Source organism: Tenrec ecaudatus, chromosome 2 (assembly GCF_050624435.1).
Source record: "Tenrec ecaudatus isolate mTenEca1 chromosome 2, mTenEca1.hap1, whole genome shotgun sequence".
NCBI classification, from domain to species: domain Eukaryota; kingdom Metazoa; phylum Chordata; class Mammalia; order Afrosoricida; family Tenrecidae; genus Tenrec; species Tenrec ecaudatus.
Genome location: NC_134531.1, coordinates 72,179,750 through 72,202,455, shown reverse-complemented (window position 1 = coordinate 72,202,455; position 22,706 = coordinate 72,179,750). Strand labels below are relative to the sequence as shown.

Below are 22,706 nucleotides of genomic sequence, written 5' to 3'. Positions count from 1 at the left end.
AGCTCCTGTAGCACACCATGGAACCAAACTGCCCCGACCTGGGCCAGCCCCACCGGTGTTCTCACCTTTGAGCTTATCAGTGCAGCCACTGTGTCCGTCCATCTCAGTGAAGACCTTCCACTTCGTCACTGCCCTGCTCCTTTACCAAGCAGGCTGGCTTGCTTCAGGGACTGGCCTCTCCTGACAATGTGTCCAAAGTGCATGAGATGAAGTGTCACCATCCTTGCCTCTAAGGAATGTTCTGGCTTTACTTCTTCCAAGACAGAATAATTTATGGGGTGCAACATTCAATCCATAACACCTTACATTCTTTTGACCTTTCTGGAAATAATCATGACCTCTGCATGGTTTTTCACAAAGATTTCCTAAAATGCAGCAGGAGAAAGGTGAAGATTCCAAGAAACAGTTTTGTCTTGAAATGTTCTCAATGGCTCTGGTGAATCTGACTTTCGCTGTTAATGCAAATTAATGCAATACCAAACCTTCCAAAGTTCTGGAGGCCCTAAATTCCCTGTGTTCTATTCTTGGATGTTCTAGTCACTGTTGCTACAACATCAGCACATTCTCCTGCCCAGGACCTAAGCATTGACAGATAAGTTGGATAAATTCACTGTAGGAGGTGTGGCATTAAATGCTTTTAATTTCTTTCATTTGTGAATGTTTCACTATAAAAATATATATAAATTTTTATTTCTACAGAAGCTATTAAAAGAGAATACTGGTAATGGTGTCTCTTGAATTTTATAGTTCAGTCATTTAAGAGGGAAAAAGCTATTAAGATATTTTTGAAAGAAATATATTATTTTCAATTAAATATTGCTTGTAGATATTAGGACAGTATTGTGGTAGAGTGAGATTTCTTAATGTGGCTCTTCTACCCGAGTCTTCCTAACTCCCATGGAATGATGGGGTGGGACTATGTAAACAGCACGTGTGTAACACTGGAAAGCTGAGCCACATAGGAAGAGCTGAGGGAGAAACAACCCAGGACCTCAGAAGAGCACCGTCAAGGTCTGTCTGATGTGGCTGGGCCGCCGAGGTCAGATGCTGCAGACACTAGCACGTAGACTCAGGACCAGCCCCAAACTATGGGGTACCTTCTGATCTGGCCTGCGGACATGAACTGTGGGACAGTGACAGATGGGCAGTCTTTGTCCCTGTAGGCAAAGGCCAGGGGACCACGTGGCTGAGAGACTGAGAACTGGGGAGAGATTTGGCTACCATGTCACTGTGAGAGGCTGACAACTGGAGAGAAGAATCGGAGCCTTCTTCCTCAATAATAACCATCATGTGAAATACTTTCATTTTCCGCAGGAAATATAAAATTAAAAAGCAGGCATTTGTCTAGTATCATAAAGGGGACTTCACTTAACCAAAGGCATTGATTATAACAAATGGTGGGGTTTTATTTGTTTCTGCCGCATAATTCAGTGGCTGTGTGCTATGACACTTAGGAGCTAATTTTGAGCATCAGTAAGCATACTTAAGATGCATCCAAATAACAAGACAGTTGCGTGTTAGAGTTTTCATATCTAAACTTGCTACGGAGGAAAATCAATGCTTAAGAACCCTTAAGAATAACATTACACATTCATAGAAACGATTGTACAGCTCTTATCACAATCCATATGTCCGTCCATTGTGTAAAGCACATTTGTACGAATGTTGCCATCATCATTTTCAAAACATTTTCTTTCTACTTGAGGCCTTAGTATCAGCGCCTAATTTTTTCCCTCCCTCTCCCACCTTCCCTCCCTCATGAACCCTGGTAATTTATACATTTTTTTCATGTCTTACACTTCACACACTTTTCTGTTGTCTATCCCCCTGGGATGGGGTTATCTGTAGATCATTGTGATCGATTCCCTCTTCCTCCCCCCACCTCTCCCTTCCCCTCCTGGTGCTGCTACTCTCAATATTGGTCCTGAGGGGTTTCTCTGTCCCAGATTCCCTGTGTTTCCAGCTCTGATCTGTACCTGTGTACATGCTCTGGTCTAGCCGGAACTCCCAATCTCTCTTAATGCAAGGATATTCTCTGGGAGCATACTGTAAGTATTCCTTAAATACATATCCCTTTTTAATAGCAGTATTTATTGTATTCTTGGCCAAGCTCTTATAAATGCTGAATAAATTAGGTATCATCTATTGATATGGCTCGATACATAGCTCTCTGATTACGTATCTGTCTCTCTCTTTCCCTTCTTAATTAGCTATATTCCTAAAATGTATACATTTGGGACCTGCCATTTTATATGAATCCTTTCTCATCTGCCGTGATGCTACTGGCAGGTGGAATAAAATAGATTAGCCTTTGTGCTGTTTTATCTTAAATAATATTTTTCTGCGAGTATTATTCCTATAATCTTTCTGGGTTTATGCATGAGACAAGATTCAGGACTGTTGCTAAGGGGAGTGAAGCCCAAACTTTCTTTCATCCATAGGCTTTCCTGTCGTGGAATCTATGTGAGCAATACCTTTACCCTAAATTTCAGTGGAGAAAGGGTAAAAAAAATTGACTAGCCGTGTCTTCCGCCTGCAGACTTCCTCTGCTAGGGTGGAGCTCACCTGTGTTATAGATGTTCGTGGGCTTCAGGGACCTCCTCTAGATAATTGGGATGTCACCACTGTTAAATTAATATACTAAAGAAACTAAGTAATACGACACTTATCCGCTAGAAGAAATTTGAGTAGGTATATTTTTAGTTGTGTGTTCTGTTTTAAGAAACCTGCTGTGATAATGATATGATGAATGTAAACAAGTGTAAAGTGTACATTCTTTATGACAAAGGAACAGTGTTTTGAGAACTGAAATTGATGAAAGTTTTGCCTCTAGCTTTATCATTCTTTTGCCTGAGTGACCATTCTGACAGCGTTATAATGCGTTATTGATTATTGGCTCCTTTAGGAAGAGTATGAAGAATTGCTTCGCTATGCTATAGTGACTCCAAATATCGAATCCAGCGCTTTACAGTCTTCTCATCTGAAGGGAGAAGCGGCATCAGATGTTAGAGTTCCTGCTGTGACTGATGACGTTCTTCATAATCAAGGTGATGTTTATTTTTCAGGATTTCTCTCAATTTGAAGTATTTTTAAAATAATGGATTTATTGATGATGCCAATTTATGATTGTGAAATACCCCCTCTTGATTAGTAATTTAGCAGTCTTGTTATCATCTGAAGGTAGATTTTACATTTTAATATGTTATTCCTGGATTATTGTTTGAACTTCATTTGACACTTTTAAACAGTAATGAACTTTGAAGTAATTCAAAGCAATTGCTCATCTCTCAATGGAGTGCATTACCCCACCCTTTTTCTCACAGTTGTATGCCATGATTACTTGAGAAACCGAATTCCCAAGCCCCAAATTATAATTAGGCCACAGGTAGCCTTGTGAAGCCTGTACTAAGACTTTGTCAGTGATGTTTACATGGGCGTGGAGGTCTAGATGATCGTCCTTAAATGGAGCCTTTTGCCGGCCTCGGCAGAACAGACTGTGAACCAGGTTGTCTGTTGATAGATGGGTGAAAGGCGGATCAAGAAGGATGAAGTTCTTTTCACACGCCTGTTCCTCACTTATCAACGTGGTTAGGTTTCAAAGATGGGGTCGCTCTTGCTAAAATGGGAGATTTTTTCTATTTTGTTTGTTTTCTGTATTCAGATCACCCCTTTGTCCTTTTTTGATTTTTTAATTTAGGGAATGTGGTATTAGAGATAAGAATCATTAAGTTTTGTTAATGTTCTCATCATTATGATGAGTCCACCTGTGGTTTTCTCTACGGAGGAGGAGTTTGGGAGACCAAGCTGAATCCACCTGGGCTCTGTAACTGGAAGGGAGTCCAGGTGCCTACTGGTTAACATGTTGGATTGCGATCCGAAATGCCCACGGGTAGCGGCTCCTCTGGAGAAAGATGGGGCTTGCTACTCCCTTAAACATGTATAGTCTCACAGGGGCAGTTCTCCCCCGTCCTAGAGGTCACGTGAGTCCGCATTGGCTCATGGCAGTGAATTTGTTTTGGGGGTCTGTGACTGAAGGACCACAGCTTAACCGCTTCCCCTTCATTCACCATTAGGTTTCTTAAGCTCCACTCCCATCCTTGCAGACCCTGCATTGAGGATTCTGAAGCCTCTTCTGCCCTTGAGGCTGGCGAAGCACTGAGGTCCAGGTTTCCTGCCAAGCATCCCAAGGCAGAGCCAGGCACAGGCTGCAGGCCCAGTTTAGCTCAATTTGGGGTATCAAAAAGCCCACTCTCCACTCCAGTTCTAAGCAGTTTTGAGCGGTGGGGTCTCAGGACACATAGGAACTGCCTCAGTACTGTCTGCTAGTGGGCTGGCCCTGGAACCTGCCAGCCCAGCAGCTGGATGCAGCGCCCCCTGTGGCAGGAAAACGCAGAGCATGGGCTTGCATAACTCCGTTTCCCAGATCCTCCACAGCCATTGCCACCGTGCCTGCCACCTTGCTAAATAGATCTTTATTGAAAAGCTGTTGTCGATGTGCAGTGTCAGCTAGTGAGATAGTCAGTCAGTGAGGGATAGGTGTATCAGTCCCCTGACAACGCGGCGTCGGTAGTGTTCTTTCAAAGAGCACACGCTTCCTACAGGAACTCAGAAAGCACTGCCCTGGCACATGGCAGGCAGCCCCTGGGTTAGGGTTAGTCCCAGCTCTCCATGTCGTCATGGATTTTCATTGCTCTCCTCCATTGTATTCACAAATTGGACCAGAGCCTTCAAGAAGAGCTTTCTTCTACTGAAATGCTCTCTACCTAGATGATGCTTATCCTCAGGAGAGGTGACCCTCAGACAGGTTCTCTGTGCATCAGTGGTCTGGATCCAGTTTTGCCTACCTACCCTCTGGGTAGGTAGTGAACAAAGCCCACCAAAGGTCTCGACACTCGCTCGTCTGGCAGATGTAAGAGGGAAGTTAGCACTTTGAGCCCTGTACACTGCACTCTTACGGTGACTGCCAAAAGCTCGCTCTGCGTTCCCGTTCCCCCTGACCCCGCCCAGGAGCCGCCCTCCCTGCTCGGCCCACCTCACGGTGATCACCTGGAACTTGTGACCGCTGTTCTTTTCAGACAGGGAAGATAGTGTTTGTTATCTCTGCCTTTTCTGAAGAGAGGATTTGAGCTGAAGCATGCACTGTGTGGTGAACTTGATCTTTTGATAGCCTGATTCACAAGTAGATGTCATTAGACTGCACTGTGTCAATTTAGCATCGCATCATTCTTTTTATTTTGGGTGTTTCTGTTGCTTGGTGTAAGCAAGGCGTGTTGAAGATGACAGGCCATGCTTGTCAACTATAAGCCCAAGCCTTTTTACCATAAATTGACTACCGCCTCCTTGGATAGAGGCAAAGACAGCCCTCTTTGGGGGAACTGGTATCGCTTTTGTCTGATGGGAGCTAGTGACAGGCAGCAGTCCTAGGAATATCCGGTGTGGTCAGAGAGCACATCCTCCTCCAAGTCCTAAGGTTACTGACAGCTTATTCTCTTACTTTGAATAGCCAGCTGTGGTAGAACCCCCGTTTATCCAAATCTGGGCCCCACCCTGAGGCAGGGTTGTGCTTCCCTTCAGCTCGGGCAGGGCCACGTAGCTCGCTCTGGCCATTGAATTCTGAGCAGAAATGATGTGGAACATGTCCAGGCAGACGCTGTAAGAACGGGGACATGGTTTTGCATGTTGTTGTTGTTTTTCCCTTTACCATGACATCTGGCAATATTCCCAGAAGGAACTGTTTTGTCAACTTGGGTTCTAGAAGACAGTATAAGTTACTACTACAATTGAGATTTAGGGCTGTTTGTTGTTGTTACTGCAGCAAAACCCTATGTTTAGCATCAGTAAATCGTCTAGTAAAAAGGGAGTAGAGCTTGAGGTTTCATATAAGGAATTTTATATCTCTATTTATAAATGCAATGACCTCTAGGGCTGTAGCAGGGTTTGCGTTGGACTGCTAGGTCAGAAGTTCAAACACGCCAAACACTCCACAAGAGAAAGATGAGGTAGTCTGCTTCCATAACAATTTATGGGCTCAAAAGCCCTAAGGAATTACTGGACCTGAGTTCAGGGGAACGACTGATCCATTGGGTAAAACCCTTGAAATATTAGTACCTTTGGGAATAACGTTAGCAAGGGCACTCCAGAAAAGGACTGGGACTGTTCAGCTATGTGGCTAAAGCAGAGTAGGGAGCAAATAGAGATTAAATTAGGAGCCCGCTTTTGAAGAACCTTACGTCCAGGCTAGGAAATGTCAGCTCTACCTGCTGGGTTGGGGACTCAAATGAAAGTTCGCACTGTTTGTTAAGATGTGCACTTTCAGCTTCTGAAAGCCGTTCTCCTTGTAGTTTAGGCTGTCCGTGCAGAGTTGACTAACAGAGTTTGTTCTCTGTGATCCTTATCTTCGTGTTACTATAGCCTGAGGACATTGCACTTTACTTGACCTAAAATCTGATTCATGTACTGTAACCTTCTGCAGTTAAGTATGTGTGATTAGTCCTTGTTTAAGAGTGGTACCATTTAATAAAACAATGAAAACCTTCTCTTTAGCAGAACAGCCTGTAGTAAAAGAAACTGGAATGGATGTTGGAAACGCATGTGATTTAAATGTTTCAATTCGTACAAAGACAGATGGTATGACTTTTTCTTAGTTTTCATAATATACATTTTGTGTTTATAATTACTGTTATCTGTGTATTAAGTACAAAGATAGCAATTTCAGAAAATTGGTGGGGTTTCAAGATGCCTATTGTTTTTAGTAAGTACAGTGCATTAGGCATTGTTCTGCCTCTAGGTCATTGGTTCAAATCCACCAGCTGTTCTGTGGGAAAGACTTGAGGTCTATGCTTCCATGAAGATTCAGAGTCTTGGAAATCTTAGGGAACAGTTCCAGGCTGTCCTACAGAGTCAACCTAATGGCAGTGGGTTTTTTTGGGGGGGTTGGTAATGTTTTAAAATAATTTTGTGAGATTCCAAAACACATTTAACACAGTTAGTATCTGATAGTGTGTGTTGTTATTTCTTAAAACCACTAAGTTAAAGGGCTAAGTTAAATTTTAAAATATTTAAGGGGCTGCTATTAGCTTGAGCAATTTAAATTTTGTTCTGACCCAATTTATTATTTCCGAGTTTTCAGGTATTTGTGAACCTACTTTATGATTTTCATCACATCAAGTGGGCCCACAAATACCTGAACACTCTCTATTCTGTTACTTTGCATATCCGAAGGGAAGCTGTTTATCAGTGTAACAGAAAACTAGTCTAGACTTGTTAGAAATACAAATAAAGATGAAAAGAAGTACAAAAACAAAGTTATTGATTTTTGATTGACTATCTGTTCTTTGTTGAAAGAAGAGATAGCAAATATTAAAAAGCTTTTAAAACCATGCTAACAACATAGTTAGACCTTTTTAATCAAAGTGATTAAAATAATAAAAATGAATTTTTTACCTTTGTGATTCAATGTAATTTCTATGAGAAACCTTTATCCTTTAATTTCCTCCTTTGTAAAAGAAAGTCTTAGGCAGTGTAACCTCTGAGTGCCTTTCCAAGTCCTTATATTACATGATTTTAACTTAGAAACAAATAAACCTCACTGCCATGGACTCAGTCCTGACTCCGGCCCTGAGGACATGGTAGAACTGCCCCTGTGAGTTCTTCACGGAAGAGGAAGGGCCGTCTCTCTCCTGTACAGTGGCTGCTGGTTGCAAACTGCTGTCCTTTCGTGGTTTGCAGACCAGCACGAGACCACTACCCCACCAGGGCTCCTGGAAGGAGAATGCATGTATTAAAAATAAAAGAAAGCAGAGCCTCATGCTTTTCCCTGCAAATTGTAAAAGAAAATTAATATACATATTTTTAATTTTTGAATTTTTGTATAATTTGGCATTTTACCTTGTTCTTTGGGTTCCTTAGAACATGTAGTTAGCCTTTCATGTGTTGCATTTTTAAGCAAAACTTTAGGGAATGAGTTTCCCTTTTATAAAAAATTCTTGAAAGATTTACTTTTAAGTAGCAGATTTTATATTGGATTTATCTCTGTTTCGTTCAGTAAGAAAGAGAAAAGCCCCAATCATGGTTTTTAGGGCCCTGGTGACAAATAGATGTGATAAATTATGATGGATAGTCTCTAATTCTAATTTAAATATATGCTGAAGTATTAACTTTTATAATCTGTATTTTTTTAGAAACAGTTTTCTTTCTGATTATAGCTCTATCCACTCCCCAGTGTTTATAGTCAGGCCAGGGAAATATATCTGTGTGCATATCGTGTCTGTAGTTCTTTTTACATAATATATCATTTATTTCCCTTACATTTTAAGTGTTTAATTGTGGTAAAATATACCGTGTATACTTGTGTATAAGCCGAGTTTTTCAGCACATTTTTAATGCAGTTTTTGTGGTAAAATTAGGTACCTCAGCAGATATTCGGGTCGGCTTATCTTCGAGTGTTTATGATATATAACAAAACATTTGCCATTTCACCTATTTCTGCACAAACAATTGAGCAACATTATGTTCCTCATGCTGTGCCGCCATCACCAAGGCCTGTATATTTCTTACTTCTATGGTACGTTGATGGTTCACAGGGTGCCTTCGTGGTACTATGTGGTAAACTAAATTAGTAGTCAGTGGCAATGAGTTGGTTTTTTTTCAGATAGAAGTCGCTCAAAGGGTCTGTTGGAAGCTCCCAGCGCAGGTCAGTCCTGAAGCTGTGGCAGTGCTGACACCAAACATGCCAGAATCAATGCACGTGGGTCATTTCTTGGATTGCTCTCGGTTTCCGGTAGCTGACATTTTCTAGCCTCTGCATTTAATTTGGCCTGACTGCTGCAACTTTTTATTTCTAGGGTTATCGCCAGTGTCAGCGCCACGGAAGCCCACTCACCCGGTCATGGACTTCTTCAGTTCACATCTGTTAGATGACTCTTCCTCTCCAGCCTCTATTTCTAGTCATGCAACCGATCTCCACGAAGTGGTTGTGAATAATTTCCTTATTTCTGATGAAAATCTTCAGAAGATGGAAAATGTGCTTGATCTTTGGAGTTCTGGTCTTAAGGTATTACAGTTGTTCAATGTGTGATTCTACACTTGAAGTCAGTTTGGAGTTTTTCCTTTTTAATTAAATTTTTTCTTAATCTTTAATATCCTGAGAAATTTAGTCCAGCATCGTAAATTGGTGCTGCTTCATCTTTTATGAACTACCTGGGGATTTTATTAGACTGCAGATTCTCATTCAGTAGATGTTGGTCAGTGTCTAAGACTATGCATTTCTAACAAGTAATGCTGCTTGTTCGGGTTTTCAATAGTGAACAGCTGTACATGTTCTCCTGAACTTCTCAGATGTCTGGAAAAGCTCGGCTTATTGCGCACCTATTGCACCTTTACCATACCATAGTTAGGGCGGGTAGAGTGTTCCTGTAGCGAAACACACGATCAAGGTTTTTTATTGCTGTTAGGTGCCATTGAGTCAGTTCCAACCTATAGTACAACAGAACGAAACTCTGCGAGTCCTGCGCCATCCTCACAATTGTCCCTGTGCTTGAGCCCAGTGCTGCAGCCACTGTGTCTGTCCATCTCATTGAGGGCCTTCCTCTGTTTCATGGTTGAGGCCTTTTGCTGCCTCGCTTCCAAATATGGTGTCCTTCAGGGACTGCTCTCTCCTGATTACACGTCCAAAGTGCATAAGTCTCCCTCCTGGCCTCTACAGGGCAGCTGGCTGTACTTCTTCCAAGACAGGCTTGTTTGTCCTTTTAGCAGCCCATGTCCTTTACCAGCACAACAATTCAAATGCAAGAACTCTTCTTCTGTCTTCTTCGTCATTGTCCAGCTTTCACATGCATATTGAGCCCATTGAAAACACCACGGCCTGGGCACCTTGGTCTGAAGAGGTCTTGTTCTCAGAGTTACCCACACAGTGCATCCTTTGACTCTTCCTTCCAAATGCATTGAGTCAAGCAAGACAAAACCCTGACAATGCCAGTTGTTTGTCCATTTATCATGATGTTGCCTATTGTTCCAGTTGTAAGGATTGGTCTTCTTTACATTGAACTGCAGTCCTCAACCTTCAAGGGCAAGCAAAGTCCTGTCATCTGCATATCCTAGGCCTTTTTCCAATCTGATGCCACATTCTTCTTCTTTTAATCCAGCTGCTCTGCTGATTTGCTTCACACATAGATTGAATAAGTCTGGGGAGAGAATACAACACTGACACACACCTCTCCTGGTTTTAAACCATGGAGTAGTCCCTTGTTCTGTTCGCACAGCTGCCCTCTTGATTCATGTCTAAGGTGACCAGACGTCCCGCTTTTGGCGGGACAGTCCTGATTTTTAACAATTTGTCCCACTTCCCGCAGCGTTTTTAAAAAGTATTTTTGGAAAGAATACACGGCAAGCTAGGGTATACTGTTTTCGGCTGCCATGTGGCTATTTCGCCAGGATAAGAGTTTTATCAATGGTGTCCCACTTGACCAAGGTTAAAATCTGGTCACCTTATCCTGTCTCCGTTCCGCACTAGCACAATGAAGTATTCTGGAATTCCTGTTTTTTCAAGGTTATCCACAGTTCATTGTGAACTGCGCAGTAGGATGTCTTGGCACAGTCAATGAAAAACAAACATCTTCCTAGTAGTCTGTGCTTTGAGCCAAGATCCCTCTGACATCAGCAGTGATATCGCTTATTCCATATCCTCTTCTAAATCTGGCCTGAACCTCGGGCAGCTTCCTGTCAAAGTACTGCCGCAACCATTGTTGGATGATCTTCAGCAAAATTTTGCTTGTATGTGATACCAATGATATTGTTCTATAACTTGAGCTTTCTTTTGGGTGGCCGTTCTATGGGATGGTTACAAATACAGTTCTCTTCCCGTCAGTGGGCCAAGTAGCCGGCCAAGTCTTCTGAATGCCCTGGCATAGACAAGTTGGTGCTTCTGGTGCTCTGTTAGCTTGCTGAAACGTTTCCATGTGTACTCGTCAATTCCGGGAGTCTTGTTTTGGGCCAATGCTTTCAGTGCATGAACGTCTTCCTTCAGCACCATTGGCTCTTGTTCATAAGCTACCTCCTGAAATATGGTGGAATGTTCTTTTTGGTACTGTGTCCGTGCATTCTTATTCTCCCCCCCGCAATCCCCCCGCGTCTCCAAAGACTTTATTTTATTGTTCAGTGTGCTTTGGAAGGAGACAGGACTTCAGTCCTACTGCTTCCAACCCCAGAAGAAGAGCTGTACCCAGGACAGGCACAGCCCACGGGGACGGGACTGCTTTATCTGCCTCTTACTCGTAGATCCAGTCACAGCCACGAGACTTGTAGTCCACCAGTTCCTCCGGCTGAAACCAGAGGCAGATTTCTTTCTCGGCGCTTTTGACAGAATCACTGCCATGAATGATGTTCCTGCCAGCTTGAACACAGAAGTCCCCTCGGATGGTTCCTGGCTTAGAATCCACTGGGTTGGTCTCCCAGCATCACCGGCCCTTCTTCACCACATTCAGCCCTCCCAGACCACAGCCCCATTTGGTCCCCGAGTTCATGTTCTTCGCCAGCCCTGGGAAGAAGGGGCAGTCGTTCAGGTCAATGTAGTGCTGCTTCAGGTGTTCCTCAGAGGCCTGAACTAACTTCATGGCCACCAGGCAGAATCCCTTCTGCTCAAAGCGCTTGATGATGTCGCCCACCAGGCCACGCTGCATGCCCTCCGGCTTGATGGCGATGAAGGTGTGCTCATTGTTGGCCATGAGTCAGGTGGTGGGGGAGAGTCAGGTGGTGGGGGAGAGTCAGGTGGTGGGGGAGAGTCAGGTGGTGGGGGAGAGTCAGGTGGTGGGGGAGAGTCAGGTGGTGGGGGAGAGTCAGGTGGTGGGGGAGAGTCAGGTGGTGGGGGAGAGTCAGGTGGTGGGGGAGAGTCAGGTGGTGGGGGAGAGTCAGGTGGTGGGGGAGAGTCGCGTGGTGGGGGAGAGTCGCGTGGTGGGGGAGAGTCGCGTGGTGGGGGAGAGTCGCGTGGTGGGAGAGAGTCAGGTGGTGGGGGAGAGTCAGGTGGTGGGGGAGAGTCAGGTGGTGGGGGAGAGTCGCGTGGTGGGGGAGAGTCAGGTGGTGGGGGAGAGTCAGGTGGTGGGGGAGCGTCAGGTGGTGGGGGAGAGTCAGGTGGTGGGGGAGAGTCAGGTGGTGGGGGAGAGTCAGGTGGTGGGGGAGAGTCAGGTGGTGGGGGAGAGTCAGGTGGTGGGGGAGAGTCAGGTGGTGGGGGAGAGTCAGGTGGTGGGGGAGCGTCAGGTGGTGGGGGAGCGTCAGGTGGTGGGGGAGAGTCAGGTGGTGGGGGAGAGTCAGGTGGTGGGGGAGAGTCAGGTGGTGGGGGAGCGTCAGGTGGTGGGGGAGAGTCAGGTGGTTGGGGAGAGTCAGGTGGTGGGGGAGCGTCAGGTGGTGGGGGAGAGTCAGGTGGTGGGGGAGAGTCAGGTGGTGGGGGAGAGTCAGGTGGTGGGGGAGAGTCAGGTGGTGGGGGAGAGTCAGGTGGTGGGGGAGAGTCGTGTGGTGGGGGAGAGTCAGGTGGTGGGGGAGCGTCAGGTGGTGGGGGAGAGTCAGGTGGTGGGGGAGAGTCAAGTGGTGGGGGAGTCAGGTGGTGGGGGAGAGTCAGGTGGTGGGGGAGAGTCAGGTGGTGGGGGAGAGTCAGGTGGTGGGGGAGAGTCAGGTGGTGGGGGAGAGTCAGGTGGTGGGGGAGAGTCAGGTGGTGGGGGAGAGTCAGGTGGTGGGGGAGCGTCAGGTGGTGGGGGAGCGTCAGGTGGTGGGGGAGAGTCAGGTGGTGGGGGAGAGTCAGGTGGTGGGGGAGAGTCAGGTGGTGGGGGAGAGTCAGGTGGTGGGGGAGAGTCAGGTGGTGGGGGAGAGTCAGGTGGTGGGGGAGAGTCAGGTGGTGGGGGAGAGTCGCGTGGTGGGGGAGAGTCGCGTGGTGGGGGAGAGTCAGGTGGTGGGGGAGCGTCAGGTGGTGGGGGAGAGTCAGGTGGTGGGGGAGAGTCAGGTGGTGGGGGAGAGTCAGGTGGTGGGGGAGAGTCAGGTGGTGGGGGAGAGTCAGGTGGTGGGGGAGAGTCAGGTGGTGGGGGAGAGTCGCGTGGTGGGGGAGAGTCGCGTGGTGGAGGAGAGTCGCGTGGTGGAGGAGAGTCAGGTGGTGGGGGAGAGTCAGGTGGTGGGGGAGAGTCAGGTGGTGGGGGAGAGTCAGGTGGTGGGGGAGTCAGGTGGTGGGGGAGAGTCAGGTGGTGGGGGAGAGTCAGGTGGTGGGGGAGAGTCAGGTGGTGGGGGAGAGTCAGGTGGTGGGGGAGCGTCAGGTGGTGGGGGAGCGTCAGGTGGTGGGGGAGCGTCAGGTGGTGGGGGAGGTCAGGTGGTGGGGGAGAGTCAGGTGGTGGGGGAGAGTCAGGTGGTGGGGGAGAGTCAGGTGGTGGGGGAGAGTCAGGTGGTGGGGGAGCGTCAGGTGGTGGGGGAGAGTCAGGTGGTGGGGGAGAGTCAGGTGGTGGGGGAGAGTCAGGTGGTGGGGGAGAGTCGCGTGGTGGGGGAGAGTCAGGTGGTGGGGGAGCGTCAGGTGGTGGGGGAGCGTCAGGTGGTGGGGGAGAGTCAGGTGGTGGGGGAGAGTCAGGTGGTGGGGGAGAGTCAGGTGGTGGGGGAGAGTCAGGTGGTGGGGGAGAGTCAGGTGGGGGGGGAGAGTCAGGTGGTGGGGGAGCGGGCAGCCGGATCCATCACCATCTTCCTTTGATGCTCCCTGCATCATTCAATATTTTGCACACAGAATCTTTCAACATTGAACCTCAAGGCTTGAATTGTTCCTGCGCTCTTTCAGTGTAAGATATTCTAAGTATGTTCTGCCCTGTTTGCTTTCTAACTAGAAACTGTTTTCTAACTCTATGTACAGACATTTCACATCAGCAGTGAGACTCTTTGTTCCGCAAGCGCTGTGTATTTTTTTCGTCCTCTTTCGATGCTTCCTACATAATTCAAAATTTCGCCCATAGACTCTTCCAGCCTTGCAACTCAACGGGAATTTTTTTTCTTGAGTTCTTTCCGTTTAAGACATGCTGAGCGTGTTCCCCCTTTGGAGTTTCTAACCTTAGGACTGTTCATATTTCATTATAACATTTTACTTTGTTTTCTCAGACTGCCCTCCCTCGGAAATTTTCTGTTCATCATTTCTTCAGCTTGCCATAGCTACTCTCTGATAAGAGCAAGTTCCAGGGACTCTTCTGACATCCACTTGGATCTTTTCTTTCTTATTTTTTTGTTTTTTAAATGTCGCTGAATTGTAGTGGTGTAGTGGTTACACGTTGGGCTGCAATCTGCTTGGTCAGCAGTTCAAAACGACCAGCTGCTCCTCGGGAGAAAGACAGGCTTTCTACTCTTGTAAAGAGTGACAGTCTTGGAAACCCACAGAGGGGTTGCTAAGAGTCAGCATCGTCTCAATGGCAGTGAGTTCGGTTTTGGTTTAGTAATTTTAGAAAAGTTTCAGAAGTGGTTTTAGGAACAAAGTACTTAATTGTCCATATCCTTATTTCTTAGACAAATGTCATATCCGAACTAAGTAAATGGAGACTTAACTTTGTTGACTGGCATCGGATGGAAATGAGAAAGGAAAAAGAGAAGCATGCTGCGCATTTCAAACAACTGTACAGCCAGATCGATGACTTGAAGGAGCTGCAGAAAGCCTACGAAGTCTCCATTGGAAGAAAAGACGAGGTCTTTGCTTTTGTTGTATCTCCTACTTTACCTCAGAGAAACTCAGAAAACGCTGTTAGCCTCTCGGGAACGCGTCTCTCTGAACTGTGTCCCTGCACCACCTTGAGCAAAGCAGATGCCCCCCCCGCCCCCCCAACGCCCCTTCATAGTCTTCATGGCAGGGGAGGCCTTCCCGAAAGGAGGGACTCACAGCAGACGCTTTGGCCACCTGTCTGCAAAAGCAACACTCAGATATTCCAGTGAGGTAGCTAAATGTTATGTTCTTATTTTTAATATTTCTTTTGGCTTTGTAGTGTATGGTATAAAATTGAATACTTATTAAACAATTTGTTTTCATGATTCAAAAGTCAATTATTTTCTTTATTACCTCAAAACTGTTGTAAAATTTTTAAATAGTTCACTTTTTACTTTGAAGTATTACAAAAAGGATATTTGAAGGAGATTTCAAAACATTCATGAAAACAGAATTAAAAGAATTTTTCTATGAACGTTTTGAAGCCCGTACAAATGGGTCATGTTCGGTTTCTATAAAGTGCTAGTCCTGTGCCATCACCCATCTAAGAACTAGGCTGTATCACCAAGACTTTAGAGTGTGTGTCTTTTCACTCCTTTGGGGATGGCTTACAAAACAAGAATAGATAGATCTCAGTGAGTGTGCCTAACTGACTCAGTCTCTCTTTTTTTAAAAATCATTTTATTGGGGGCTTGTACAACTCTTATCACAATGCATACATCAACTGAAACAGGCATGTTTGTACATATGTTGCCCTCATTCTCTTCTAGACATTTACTTTCTGTTGAGCCCTCGGTACCAGCTCTCCCCACCCGCTTCCCCTGATAGATTATGCATTGTTATTATTTGACTCAGTCTGTTTTTTAATGTGATCATGTTAAAATATTTATTTCAGTTATCCTTTATAAATAAGAGAATATAAAGTTTTCATATATTTTATAAAGGTCAGAGATAATATCATTAAATAAGCACATCAAAATGTAGCCATTCATCAATTTGCTTTTATAGGTGTGTTGCTTACAAAACATCAGATAATAATGGGTTACCAAGGGAACAGCAGGGGCTAGAAAGCGGTAATTAAACCCTAATCCCTGCCCTCAGATGAATAAAGAACTATCTTTAGTTCTTTAGTTTTATTAATCCTAAATGGATTAAGAATTTTTGTATAAGAAACAAAAATTCCAAATGTATAATTTTTTAATGTTAATGACACATTAGTATATCTCTGTATATAAGCTATTGATCATTAACAAAAGACACACATAGTGAAGCTTTCTCTTCCCCCCTCCTTCTTCCCATTTATTCATTGATACGTAGTGGATCCAGGTGGGAATTTTTTCCCATGGTAATAAAGATGCTACTTGGATGCATATAGTAGTAACTAGTAAGTAGTCTATTGTACTTTTGATGTATGAGAAAATTACATTACCAATTGCTGTTGTTGTCGAATAGCAACGCATGTAACCGGGTATTGTGATTGGCTAATTGCTTGTGCAGGTGGTCTCCAGCTTGTCTCGGGCCATAGGCAAGCAGAAGGAGAGGACCGAGCTGATGAGGACGTTCTTCCACTGGCGGGTCGGCCACATCAAATCCAGGCAGGACGTGAGTGTCTAAAAAGAGGGAGGGTTGTTGATTTCTGTATTCTGTAAGCCAGCCTTATGAGAATCAAAGAAAATCATGTCTGTGTAACTTTTTTGAAATTATCCTCAGCTTCTGAATATTTTAAACTTGAACACCAATTGTTTTCATTAAATAAGACCTAAATCCGTATGTCAGAATAGTGAACTGAGATAAAAGAATAAATCCCATTTCTACTTTTCAAAAGTAGAGAATTATTAGCATATCTTTTTCCATAGGAAGTGTGTGTGTGTGTGTGTGTGTGTGTGTGTGTGTGTGCGCGCGCGCGCTGTGAAGGTCTATGCGTTTATTTTCCGAGAGCTTAGTTTGCTGTCGTGTCCTGATCTGAGCTTCTTACTAAAAGCATCATTAAAGCTCCACTTAAGAAAAGTCTAATGTTGCCATGGAATCAGAAGCATCTGCTGTCATCGTGGGTTCAGCATTTAACTGCTACCTCCAGGTCACCGTTTGAGACCACCAGCTGCCCTGTCCCCCTGTGAACAGTGACACCCTCAGGAGGGACACGGAGCAGTTCTGCCCTGCCCTGTTGTCACTGTGAGTCGGAACTGACCCCGTGGTAATGTGTTTGGGTGTCTGGGGTTTTCTCATGGAATAGGATTTCTCTTTTAAGAATAGTTGTGGTGTTTTTTGTTTTCATTTTGTGTTAACCTCCTAAAATATATTACAGTAATGATATTAAGATGAGCTGTTTAAAAATGAGTATTTGGAGAGGGATTTAAGTTACATATTGAGAATACACACTTACGTTTCCGTGTTAGCCAGAATAGTTGAGACTGCCATCACTTTTTACATGGCTCTTCAAGTTTCGGAACATTGAAAATGGAACGACTTAGAACAGTTACATGTACTGATAAGAGAACAGTAGCCTGTGCGCCTAGTTGGGTCAGCCTAGTCCTGTGTGCAGTGGCAAGCTTGGTGAATTCTTTGCTTAGGGCGGTAGTTCCAAATTAGAGTCAGCAGCTACCACCTTTTTTTTTTTTTTTTTTTAACCTTCTCTGTATTATTCTCTTGCTCCAACTTCTAGCTTAAAGGTCAGGCAAATCCAGAGCTCTGGTGGCAAGTGGAGAATTAGTTATTTTCCTCCATTTGGTATATTGATTTCCCTGTAGCTAACTGATCACACAAAGCAGTGATGTACTAGCTAAGAGCGCAAGCTCTGGAGTCAGGAAAGGCTGGCCGTATCCTGGCTCTCTGTAACTCTTCTGTCTGCAAGACGAGAATTACAGGACTACGTGGGATTAAACGGTAGCACATAGAAACAGTTTGCCACAATTGGTACTCTCCTGTTAGTTGCCAGTGCGCTGCCCTGTTGAGGTCTGCTCTGACTTCCGTTCAGATTTATGAAAGTAAACTAGCTGACCAGCACTTCCAGAGGACTTTGTTGAAGAAAGTGTGGAAGGCCTGGCACTCCACGATCCAAAGGCAATGGAAAGAGGTGGTGGAACGAGCATGCCAAGCACGAGCGGAAGAAGTTTGTGTCCAGATATCCAATGATTATGAAAACAAAATTGCTATGGTAAAGTTCTTTGAAATTTTTTTGCTTTCCTGTATTAGCAGTCCCATGGGTTCTTCCACTCAGTGTTAGTTTTAATTTGACACCGCAGCCCATTTCGTCATCCCTGTCGATGCAGCGGAGCTTCGGGTGAGACTATGGAGCAAGGGCAACACTGAAAAGACAGCCTTACTTACTCCTTTAACTAGTGAAGGCTCTGGGCTCCTAACGCGCGTGTGGAGTGTTTTGTGTGTACAGTTAGTTGCCCCTGAGTGACGCAGGGGCGAGGCCCCTGAGGCCCCTGCACAGTTACAGCCCGAGGGAGTGTAACATAGGGCTTCCCGAAACCTGACTGACAGCCAAACACACACTGTGCTCCTAGAAAAGCTGCATTTTCAATACCAGATAAGCAGGTGTTTTTGCAAAAGGTACAAAGCTTCCATGCCTGCTCTTATAGTTGCAGTAGCTCCTTCATGAATGTCCTCGTTTTACACAGACTCTTGCTCTGGATTCATTTGGCTTGAAATGGGCAGACAGTGCAGCCACAGACCGCAATCTATGAGGCGGCGTAAGCAATACAGTTTTTTGCTTGTAAAGTCAGGGCTTCTTTCTGCGTCTTAGAACACTTGCAGCATCGCTCGATAGAGGTGTCCTGGTGTTGTCCAAGGTCATGGCATTGCACCAGCAGAACGAGGACCCCAAGAGAGCCTGTGACTGCAGCACAGCTTGAACCAGAGCGAGGAACTAACTGGTCATTTGGAGAGAATTAGCATCTCCTGGTGTTTTTTTTAAAAGCCACCTATAGGTTGACCCATGCTGTTCAAACCCTTGTTGTTCAAGGACCCACTGTGCAGTTCTTTTGGAAACATAAATCGCCAACAGATACTAACACTTAAGACATGTTAGTTTGCGTTTTTCTGGCTAAAAATAAAGACCAAACCCCAAAATTATCTTCATGTTAATTTATAGACTATGATTTTATAAGATTAATAACAGTTTCATACATATTGAATTATGTTTCCAATTGACTTCTAAAAAAATTAACATTGTTTCCAAGTGAAAACATTTGGGTCCAAAATGAAATTTAAAACATACTGACGAAATCAATAGGATTCTTGAAATCAAATGTTGAAAAGAAAAAAAGATGTCAGTATTATAGCCCTAAATTCTTAATCTTAAAAATTTCATGATACTAATTATATTCTTCACTTCAAAATGACATCCAAAGTATGCAGTCTCTGTATATTTTCGTCTTTGGAAAAGTGTCATACTTAACAGCACTTTGGATCTTAAATTCTATAGCTAGTATTCAAAAGAAAAAAATATCTCTTTCAGGCATTTATTCATTTTTTTCTAAAGAGTTGAAAGTTGTCTATGGCTCTTAATATATTTTGTTTCATATCCTGCATAAAGTTTTATGGTAAGGAAGGATACCTATTTTAATTTGCAGAACTAAAGCATATAACCAGGCTTCCGTGGAATCGGAACAAAATTCCCTTTCTTTGGCCTTACCTTTGTAGTTAGGGGTAAAAATGGCTTGTTGATGGAGACAACAGAGGGAAGACCCACCTTTTAACATAAATTGAGGCACATTGCAGGAGAGTTAGGTGGCAAACTATATTTAGTATTTCACACACAAAAAAAACTTCACAGTATGCCTTTTAATATTCGTCCTATATCTCAAGTCGTTTTCATGTGTAGTTTTGTTTGTTTTTAATCCTCCGTTTGTTAGTTGTCTGGAGCTTTGGAAAATGCAAAAGCTGAGATCCAAAGGATGCAGCATGAAAAGGAGCACTTTGAAGACTCCATGAAGAAAGCTTTCATGCGGGGCGTGTGCGCGTTAAATCTCGAAGCCATGACCATGTTTCAAAGCAGAAACGATGCAGGTGAGTGTCTTCTTCCAAGTTTCTCTGCCTCTTTTCCAAAAGGGTTTGCACACATTCGCTCTCACGAGTGGTCCCTGAAGGTACAGAGGCTGTCATGAAATGTTGCTCACAGAAGTTCAAGGTGACCACATTAAGTCAGGCTAGCCAACGGTCCATCCATCTGTCTCCTCACTTCCTGCTTTTGTTCAGCTCATCTCAGTTCTATCCACTTGTCTGTCTTTTCCTCTGAAGCCCAGACTTCCAGGATTATTATCTGTATCTGTTTCATTTAGTCTCATCTCTGTTCGCATTGATATTTTTAGCTTCGTGGTGGCATTCAGTTTTACAGCTGGCATGTAACTTTGTCGTGGTTGGCTACCTTATCTTAAATACGATTTATTTAAGCTGCATACTAAACTAATGCTTTTAACAGGAAAGCTTATGTAAGGCCCCTTTAGCTTAGACTTTAGTGCCCTAAGTGCAAAGCCATTCCTTTGTTTCGCATAGCTGGTGTTTGTAGTTAGACATGTCTTTCCCTGCCCTAGAGCCCCGTTTTACAAGCAAGGCCTGTGTGCACGAGTGGTGCTGGCTAAAACTCATTGCACCCGCTGTAAACATGGCTTTCTCTAAAGCAGTCAAGAGAAATAGCCCACTTCAAAGACGGTGCATGAGAGCTGAATGATTCACATAGTACTTTAATCAGCATGGCTTAACAGTGGTTCTCAACCTTTCTAATGCGGTGACCCTTTCAGACAGTTCTTATTGTCGGGGTGACCCCCCCACCCCAACCATAAAATTATTTTCATTGCTACTTTATAACTGTCATTTTGCTACCGTTATGAATCAGGCAACCCCTATGGAAGGGTCATTCGACCCCCAAAGGAGTCGTGACCCACAGGTTGAGAACCGCTGGTTTAGAAAAACACATGACTAGAACCCTTCACCACCGATTTAATTTGGGGTCTGTTGTCTTCATTCCACGTTAGTGTGTATCTCCGAGGAACCAGAACCAAAGCTGACTGTCGTCTCATCCATTCTGCCTCTTAGCAACCCTATAGAATCTAGGAACTGCCCCTGTGGGTTTCCGAGGCTGTATGGCTTTATTACCTTTCTCTGGCACAGCAGCTAGTAGGTTCAAACTACTGGCCTTCTCATGGGCAGATCCACCCTAGCTCCCTGTGCTTCCAGGATTGTAAATCAGAGGCTTCTATGATATAGGATGGAGGCAATGATTCTAACATGGGACTTATACGACAATTGTGAGGTGGCACAGTGTTTCCGCTGTTGTACATAGAGTCCACCATGAGTCAGTTCTGACTTGATTGCATAAAACAACAATATGAAGAAGGCAAAATAACAATAACCTTAGAATAATATGGCAACCAATTTTTTAAGCAATAACATTTTAGACACGATAGAAAATTCTTTGAAACTAAAACAAAGTTACCTTAGCTAAAGTGAGAATAATTATTCAGCTTTATAGTTATCTGACTAACAGAAAAGTATTAAATCAGACGACATTAAGGATAGGTGATCCCTTATCTTTCACGGTATCCCAGCGCCAGGCCTAATTTTTGTATTGGTTCACTGTGCCCCCGTCTAATAAATATGAAATATCTGCCACCAATCTGAAAGTGGCAGATCCCCTTTCTGTCAAAAACAAATTAAGATTCATTTGTGTGTATATGATTGTAAAAATGGTCATTTTACATTGAAATAGTACCTTTCATCAGAAGATATAAAAATCCTCTGCACAGAAATCCTGTTTAATCTTATTAATAAGGTAATTACTTATTTTACATTCAGTTTGTCTTAGGGAATAGCTTTTCAATGCCCAAATTTCTGGATAGAAGGAAGACAACATAGAAAACCACTTAACCATTGGCTTGCTTAATGCCCTCTGTTGAGCTACTGTGAGATATCTCAGTGAACTGAATTTTCAAGTCTTCGTCTTCATGTTTTGTACCACATAAATATGACTGCTAGTGGAGAGTAACCAAATTCTGATACTAAAAAACGATCTAAAGGTGGAAGAAACTTTCTTTTAAATCATGTTATTAAGGGCTTTTACATCTTTTATAACATTCTATACATCAGTTGTATCAAGCATATTTGTACATATGTTGCCATCATCATTTCCAAAACATTTTCTACTTTATGTTAGTCTGGGTAGACTAGAGAAGCAAATCCATGAATAGACGTGTATAAGAAAGAGGTTTATATACAATAGCAATCAAACATTGAGAAAACATCCCAGCCCAGTCCAGACCAAGTCCATAAGTCCCAGTCCAGATCAAGTCCATAGCCCATATGTCCAATACCAAGCTGTAAAGCCTTCTTCAGACTCACAAAACACATGCAATGAGGCCGAATGTAGAAGATCACAGGCCAGTGGGTAGAAAGTCTTTGGATCCAATGGCATTGGAAACATCTCAACACTGTCAGGAGTCTCTGCATGGCTTCTCCAGCACCCAGGGCTACATCAGGGTGGGTCCATGTGTCTTGTCAGCTGCTAAGTCTCCCAGGGTGTGTAGTGAGTGAGAGTCTCTCCTGCCTCGAAGGAGGAAATGTTAGAGTTCCCAGAATTCTCAGGTGAAGGCCATGCCCACACAGAGGCCTCATTGGCTATGATCCAATTGACAGGCCAGGCTCCACCCCTACATTCTCAATCCTCAAATTGACAAATGATTGTGTAATTACCACATACTTGAACCCTTGTATAAGCTCCTCTTTTTCCCCTCCTTCCCACCCTCGTGAATCCTTAATCAATTACATATTGTATTATTTTGTATCTTACACTGTCCATTTTTTCCTTTTACCCACGTTTCTGTTATTCGTCCCCTTGGGGGTGGCAGGGAGCTATATAGCCAACCTTTGATTTCTACATAAAGTTTACTAAATGTCACTACAGTCAGTTAAATGTGGAAATAGAATCTTGTTTCTTACCTGCTAGAATAGTTTTATTTTACACTGTCAGAAGTGAAGCTCTTAGTTTTACTTATTGATATACTAT

The 22,706-nt window shown here is 44.0% G+C and overlaps 1 protein-coding gene and 1 pseudogene across 3 annotated transcripts in view; one reads left to right on the top strand and one right to left on the bottom strand.

Moving 5' to 3' along the window:
• POC5 (POC5 centriolar protein) overlaps positions 1–22,706 on the top strand; it is a 37,766-nt gene that overhangs the window by 3,122 nt on the left and 11,938 nt on the right. The window contains exons 3-9 of one of the 3 annotated variants that reach the window (XM_075541186.1): positions 2,906–3,047; positions 6,544–6,627; positions 8,844–9,052; positions 14,509–14,685; positions 16,196–16,300; positions 17,673–17,852; positions 19,561–19,714. In XM_075541186.1, coding sequence (XP_075397301.1) covers positions 2,906–3,047; positions 6,544–6,627; positions 8,844–9,052; positions 14,509–14,685; positions 16,196–16,300; positions 17,673–17,852; positions 19,561–19,714 — 1,051 coding nt within the window. The remainder of the gene's footprint in view (positions 1–2,905; positions 3,048–6,543; positions 6,628–8,843; positions 9,053–14,508; positions 14,686–16,195; positions 16,301–17,672; positions 17,853–19,560; positions 19,715–22,706) is intronic. The other 2 variants (XM_075541187.1, XM_075541188.1) reach the window with 2 other exon arrangements.
• Positions 11,265–11,720, bottom strand: LOC142440849 (nucleoside diphosphate kinase B pseudogene; annotated as a pseudogene).